Source organism: Phaseolus vulgaris, chromosome 5, assembly GCF_000499845.2.
Source record: "Phaseolus vulgaris cultivar G19833 chromosome 5, P. vulgaris v2.0, whole genome shotgun sequence".
NCBI classification, from domain to species: domain Eukaryota; kingdom Viridiplantae; phylum Streptophyta; class Magnoliopsida; order Fabales; family Fabaceae; genus Phaseolus; species Phaseolus vulgaris.
In genome coordinates, this window is record NC_023755.2 from 31,251,058 (window position 1) to 31,258,151 (window position 7,094).

At 34.4% G+C, this 7,094-nt stretch overlaps 2 protein-coding genes across 4 annotated transcripts; both read left to right on the forward strand.

The window, feature by feature from the left end:
- Positions 1-808: 808 nt before the first annotated feature.
- On the forward strand, positions 809-1,901 carry LOC137835429 (fasciclin-like arabinogalactan protein 13). Its single transcript, XM_068643941.1, has one exon. It carries the CDS (start codon positions 990-992, stop codon positions 1,731-1,733), a length of 744 nt encoding a protein of 247 aa, XP_068500042.1. The 5' UTR covers positions 809-989; the 3' UTR covers positions 1,734-1,901.
- Positions 1,902-2,737: 836 nt separating this feature from the next.
- Positions 2,738-6,639, forward strand: LOC137835428 (prohibitin-1, mitochondrial-like). 3 transcript variants are annotated; one of them, XM_068643938.1, is made up of 6 exons: positions 2,738-2,877; positions 3,137-3,321; positions 3,551-3,667; positions 5,288-5,458; positions 5,749-5,961; positions 6,325-6,639. In XM_068643938.1, the coding sequence occupies exons 2-6, from the start codon at positions 3,145-3,147 to the stop codon at positions 6,514-6,516; spliced, it is 870 nt and encodes a 289-aa protein (XP_068500039.1). In that variant the 5' UTR covers positions 2,738-2,877; positions 3,137-3,144; the 3' UTR covers positions 6,517-6,639. The 3 variants fall into 3 exon arrangements, with proteins under 3 accessions (XP_068500039.1, XP_068500040.1, XP_068500041.1); XM_068643939.1 differs by having other exon boundaries at positions 2,750-2,877; positions 3,141-3,321; XM_068643940.1 differs by having other exon boundaries at positions 2,776-2,941.
- Positions 6,640-7,094: the final 455 nt, after the last annotated feature.

The following is a 7,094-nucleotide window of genomic DNA, read 5'->3' on the forward strand; positions in this document are numbered from 1 at the left end:
TAAACTGCACTCCAAAACAAAGGTGGGTGGAAAAATAAAGTAACAAAAAATAGGACAACACTTGTAGGATTTAGTTTTTTTAAGGGTTTATGGTATTAGATATTGAAATTAAGTTTTTACCTTGTACAAACCTTTTGGGACTGTATTAGGTTTGACTTCATCTCTCATTGCAAATTGCAATTCATTTAAGCTACTTTATGCTTGCCCACTTATTCCTAAGATTGCAGCCACGTTAAATTTCATTTATTATCGTAAATTTTTTTCATTCTTCATATATATATTCTTCATTTTCATAACAAATAGACCATTCTTCTCTTCTCTGCTTGTCTCTGTCTCTGCATGTCCCTACTTAAAAAATTAAAATAGTGTCTCCCCAGTCTAAATATTTTATCACTTTACAATGATAATTTTAAAATTTATATCCATAATATTTTTTGAAGAATTAATAATATAACAATCTCTACACTAATGATGTATCAAATAAAATACTAAAAAATGACATGAAAAATTCTGTATTCTCACAAGTTGTGGAATCTAAAAAGAAGTAGTGAATTTTGGAAATTGAATAAACAACAGTGCATGTGTGATCCAAGAAATCAGATCTAAGTAGCTTCTGAATTACTGCATTAAGTTTTGTAATTGGAAAGATTAGGTTTGACTTCATCTCTGGCTGAAAGTTTAATCACCGGTTGAATCAGTTTCTTTTTCATTCTTCAACATTGTTTCTCTTTCCTAACCACAAGAGACTATTCTTCACAAGGTGTCCTCTTCATATCCTCCCTTTAACTTTATGTGCATTTTCTGGTTCTCATTTGTCAACTAAGCCATTTCTTATCGCTATTTGCAAGCCACGAGCCAGCTCATGCCAACAAAGTCTCAACAACCAAACACCAACACCAAAACCAAATAAAAACCCCTCCATTCTCCACACACCCCCACACACTTTCTCTTCTCTTCTCACTTTCTATCGCTTCACACTTTTGCTCAACATGGCCTTCACCTCTCTCATTCTCATTCTCTTCTGTTCTTTCTGCTTAATTCTTCAGGCCCAGGCCCAAGCCCAAGCTCAAGCCCCTGCGCCTTCCTCCGGAGCCGTGGACCTTGTTGCCATCCTCCAAAAAGGTGGCCAATACACAACCCTTATCCGTCTCTTGAATGACTCTCAACAACTAATCCAAATCCAGAGTCAACTCAAGTCAAACTCCCAAGGGTTCACCCTTTTCGCGCCCACTGACAATGCTTTCCAGAACCTCAAATCTGGGGCTCTCAACCATCTCAGTGATGAGCAGAAAGTGCAGCTCATCCTCTATCATGTCACTCCCAAGTACTACTCTCTCGCTGATCTCTTGACCGTCAGCAACCCTGTCAGAACGCAAGCCTCTGGCAGTGATGGCTCATGGGGGCTCAACTTCACCGGCCAAGGGAACCAGGTCAACGTCTCCTCCGGGGTGGTGGAAACCCAGGTCAACAACGCCCTCAGGCAGCAGTTCCCGCTGGCGGTTTACCAGGTGGACAAGGTGTTGTTGCCAGAGGAGCTCTTCGGAGAGAAGTCCCCCGCGGCTCCGTCTCCGAAATCTCCCAAAAGCAGCCCTGAAACTACCACCGTTGGAAAGGCCGGTGGCGCTCCTTCTCCCTCCGGTGAGGGGCAGAAGGATAATGGTGCGGCTGAGAGGAATATGGGGTTTGGAGTTATCCTTGGAGTTGGGTTGATCTGCATGGGAGCTCTCTCTTGAGAAAACTTTAGCTCTGCATGTGTCGTGTTTTTCTCGTCTTTTCTTTCTGAATCTCTCTTTTCTCTTCTATGGGCAAAAGAAACTGTGTTGGGATTGATTGAGTTTCACCCTCATTCTTTGTATTTAATGCTTCTTTCTTTCCTACATATATTTAATGTTTATTTTACATTTCTTCTGTTTGAAATAATATTTTCTTAACTAAATTCTAACCATTATAAGTAATAATTATGGTATAGGTTAAATAAATAGTTGTAATTAATATATTAACACCTTAAAAAATTATTATTTTAAAGAAGAGGTGCCTTGAATTACACTTCATTAAGCCAAATAAACATATATTTTAATTATTATTATTTTTAATTACTTCCCTCTTATTCTCTCAATGTGTATGTATATCACCAATAGATTTTAAAGGAAATAACACATTCTAAATTAGTTTTTGCCACAAGAAGAATGTCCCGGACCATGTATGTATAAATAGACTAGTTGTATAGTATAAAATGCTAACCAGGAAAAACAAAAACAAAAAAGTAAGTGAATTTTGTTGTTTTGTAACGTTTTTACTTTTTACAATTAATTATAATGTATATATCCTTTCAAGACTATTCCAAGGAATGTGTTTTAATAAAAAAAAGTTAATATATTTTTTTATTAAAAATTATAAGATTGTGTCTTGCCAACACATTTTCTTATAATTTGTACATTAATTTTAATCATTATTTTTGAATAATTTTAAATTCCCAATGGTTTTAGTAATGAAAATGATACAATTAGTTATATACAACTTTTTGATGTAACAGTTTTAATAAGAAAAATATAATAAAAAATAAATTTATAATTAAATTGATGTGAAAATAATTTTTTCACATGAAAAGTAATATGAAATGTATTAGAAGAAGCCCCTTGCTTTGCACATCAACGTAGTACAGGGATATATAAGTTGCAAATATATTGTTTTTGTTCATTGGGCTTATGGCGATTTACAGTCCAAAAAGCCCAACCCAATTAGTTTCATCACTCATTTGCGTCGTCACAGAACTCCGGTCTTCTTTTCTTGTTGGAAAAGTTTAAACCCTACATAGGCGCTGCATAAACCCCCCAACTACCTCAAACCCTTCACTCTCAGCGGCATTGGAATTCCAAGGTATATCGTTTTCCCATTTCCCTGGGATAATCTTGTTGCACAACCTAGCTCGAGTTCCTTTTCGGTCAGCTTGATTTTTCAATTCTATTTTCTCCCCATTCTTGAGAATTTTCATATCATTTGATTAATGTTTTCTAATTTCCCTTTCATTTCTTGTTTTTAAGCTTGTTGATCTTTGATCGTTTGGCTCTCTTTTCTTTCCTCTGATATCCGTGATTGTTCATGACATTTTTGTTATTTTGCATTTCTGTTGAATTAGATAGAAAGATGAATATGAAGAACATGAAAATTCCAAATGTTCCAAGTGGTGGTGCGGCCTCTGCGCTGCTGAAGCTTGGGATTATCGGTGGAATTGGTGTGTATGCGGCTGCTAATAGTCTCTACAATGTTGAAGGAGGGCACCGAGCTATTGTTTTCAACCGGCTAGTTGGTATCAAAGACGAGGTTAGTGTTTCGCCATATTATATGAAATGAATTGAAAATTGTAATAGTTTGCTATTTACTGTATTATTTTCATGATAGTTAGTTTATTGCCTGGATATGACTTTTGCACTCCTTCTGTTGTGGATGATGTTATTCAAAAGAGCAATTTACCTTCTCATTTTAAGTGTTGGCAATGTTTAGGTTTAGTTCTGGTGTTGGTCATGAAATTGGTCTGTTGTTTAATATGCAGGTTTATCCCGAAGGGACTCATTTTGTAATTCCCTGGTTTGAGAGGCCAGTCATCTATGATGTCCGTGCTCGGCCTCATCTAGTTGAGAGTACATCTGGGAGTCGTGATCTACAGATGGTAAATACGTTTTGCTAATATTTGTGTGTTGGTGCAGAGATGTGGTTTTTGTATCAAATGCTTGCAACTATCATGTCCCCTTCCTACAAAAACAAATCTGATCTAGTTCGGATTGTATTCATGTAATTGAAATTCATTCTACTTTCCTATTGATTTGCAGTTGGAATTTTGACCCTTCATTCCTATTTTGATGGAGGTTTGCATGTATGGACGTTATCATGTCCTGTTAAATACATTTTTGTAACTGGAGCATACTGTAGTTAACCAAGTAACATTCTCACCTGAGATTTATTCCATTATGTTTGACCACTGACATGATTGCCACAATCATGAAACAACTATCATAACATTCTCACCTGAGATTTATTCCATTATGTTTGACCACTGACATGATTGCCACAATCATGAAACAACTATCATAACATTCTCACCTGAGATTTATTCCATTATGTTTGACCACTGACATGATTGCCACAATCATGAAACAACTATCATCAGTTTGTAAAATGTACATTCATTAGTTTATTTTACTTTTCTAGACATGCTATTTTTAATTTGGACTCCTATCTCTACTTCAATTGACTGGGGAAGCAATGTTTAAGGTTTTGCATGGATGCTGTTTGCAAGATTCTTTTTTGGTGCATTAAGTTAGTTACCTTGCTAAGTTCAAATTATAAGATTTAATAATAATATGGATCTGTTGGTATATTGTTTCTTTTATCTAGTTGAATACATTCTAAACTAGTGGCTAGCATTGGGACTTGTAGAGAAAAATGGTAGAGTCATCTGTGATGGAATCACTGCATGTGTTGCTCAGCACAGAAACACAAACACACACATACATAGTGTGCCTTATCATTACATAGAGATGGGCTCAAGCTCATATATAAAATACATCTAACACTCTCAATCTGGAAAATATAAGTCATATGCACGAAGCTTGTTAGATATATAATCAATTCTAGGACCTACAATGATTTGGTAAAGACATCTACCAATTGATTATTGTAATCAACAAATTGAGTAGTAATGTTTCCAAATAAAATCTTTTTTTGGATTAAGTGACAAGACAATCAATCTCAATATGATTGATTCTGTCATAGAATGCTGGATTTGAGGCAATATAAAGGACAACTTGGTTATCACAAATGAGTGTCATCTGTGTAAAGTGAGACACTAATGATAAACATCTATCTCATTTTCATGTCAGCTTAACTTTAGAACCTGACAGGGGCCCCTAATCTTCAATTATGCAAACAGATTTTCACAATCTCCCATTGGTGTTTTAAAGTAATTTATTTTTTAATTTTGAAAATGTTATACATTTGATTATTGGATTTGAAGTCTAAATATCTTATGCAAAAGTTTCATATCCCATATTTCAATCTCCCATACTCTACTCTCTTTGCATAATTTCCTTTTTCCTACTGTCCTGGTCTATTTCATGCCCTTTTTAGCTCCTCTGTAAATGATAAGATGTTGGATGTTTCAATTAACACTCTCTAGGTAATCCAGTATGTTTGATTTTCCAGAAACCAATTTCAAACACTTTATGTTTTAAAATATTTAAATGTACAATATTGACCTTTTCTTCTTGTATTGCACATTCATGTTATACAGGTGAAAATTGGACTTCGAGTTCTTACTCGCCCTTTGCCTAATCAATTACCTACAGTTTATCGGACCCTTGGAGAGAATTATAATGAAAGGGTTTTGCCTTCAATCATACACGAAACTTTGAAAGCCGTGGTTGCCCAGTACAATGCCAGCCAGCTAATTACTCAGCGAGAGGTAAGGCAAACCTTGTCCATATGATACATGAAAGCTCTAATATATATTTAAAAGAGATTTCTAGTTGCTGTTAACGATTAGTCTGTTGAAATATATTAGGCTGAAATCAGTTTATCATTACTCAATAGCAGAATATGTATTTTTTTAAACCAAATCTTAGGATGGTTCGTTCGCATTTCATAATTTCTTTATTTTTCACAGAATGTTTTCTCATTAGAGTTGAAATATTTAGTTCTAGCACAAAGAGAGTGTTTAAACTTTAATATTTAAACTGATCTCAATCTTTGTAGGCCGTTAGCCGGGAGATTCGGAAGATTCTGACTGAGAGGGCAGCTAACTTTCATATTGTCCTTGATGATGTGTCAATTACTAGTTTGACTTTTGGCAAGGAGTTTACTGCCGCAATTGAAGCTAAGCAGGTGGCTGCACAAGAAGCTGAGAGGGCTAAATTTGTCGTGGAAAAAGCGGAGCAAGACAAGAAAAGTGCTGTAATTAGAGCTCAGGTGATGACAAGTTATTAATGCTTAGATGATACAATTATTGTTTTGATGCTTAGAAGGAGTTGCTGTAATTTTTTATATTTCTAATACAAGGTAATATTCCCAAGGAGAAAAATGCACAAGGAAACAATTGACCGATTGTATATTATGGAAAATGTGTTATTTTTGTTGGTAAACTATACTGCCATTATTCTGATTAGGTCTTGGTATCAAATGATCTGTTAGTAAATCTGCCTGTCAAGTTGAAGTGAGACTTAAAATTTAGTTTACATTGTTTTCTATTGACAGTTTGCCGTTTTGGACCACTTTTGCTTCGTAAGTATTCAGTTCTCCCTGACCTTTGTTACGAACCTTTAATGAAAACAGGGTGAAGCACAAAGCGCCCAACTGATTGGACAGGCTATTCAGAAGAATCCAGCATTTATCACACTGAGGAAGATAGAAGCAGCTAGAGAGATTGCCCATACCATATCAAACTCGGCAAACAAAGCTTACTTGAATTCAGAAGATCTGTTGTTGAATCTTCAGAAGATGGATTTGGAGCCAAGCAAAAAGTGAGTCGGATAAATGTTTCTTTCTGTGTTTTTCCTAATAAATGTCATTAATGACTTTTATCTGGCAAGATATAATAGATATGATTGGTTTATGACTTTAAATTTGTATTTAATTTAATTTTTACTATTTTATTATCTTATTAATTTTTTAGGAAGTTTTTAAATTTCTTACTTTATCTCTAGTTTTGTAAGTCAATAAATTCTCTGGATTTTAAAATATCTAAATTTTCTTAAGAGTAAAACTTTTCTCCTACTACTCGAGATATTTAAGAATTTTACAATAAATTAATCTAAAATTTGTCAATGAATAGGAAATTTGTCAAAAAAAGCCTCCAAAACATATTATATTAAAAAAAGAAATTGTGACTTACTTGAATTAAGTATTTCTTATTGTGTTTTAGCGTGTTGCATGAATAAATTTCTTATTGGGCCAATTTAAATTCAATAATATGACTTCAATTTTAAACTTATAATTTAAGTTTTTAAGTTTTAATTTTCTTAGATTTTATTTTTTAACTAAAGCAAGTTAAAATGGTTCGTTAACCCTTCAGTTAACATGGAACCCCAACCAGACAATTGAGT

Bases quoted from the DNA above. Each gene is read 5' to 3' on its own strand.
- LOC137835429 (XM_068643941.1), top strand. From the start codon at position 990: ATGGCCTTCACCTCTCTCATTCTCATTCTCTTCTGTTCTTTCTGCTTA.
- LOC137835428 (XM_068643938.1), top strand. From the start codon at position 3,145: ATGAATATGAAGAACATGAAAATTCCAAATGTTCCAAGTGGTGGTGCG. The intron at 3,668-5,287 runs GTAAATACGTTT...CATGTTATACAG, and splicing joins GGAGTCGTGATCTACAGATG to GTGAAAATTGGACTTCGAGT. The intron at 5,459-5,748 runs GTAAGGCAAACC...CAATCTTTGTAG, and splicing joins AGCTAATTACTCAGCGAGAG to GCCGTTAGCCGGGAGATTCG.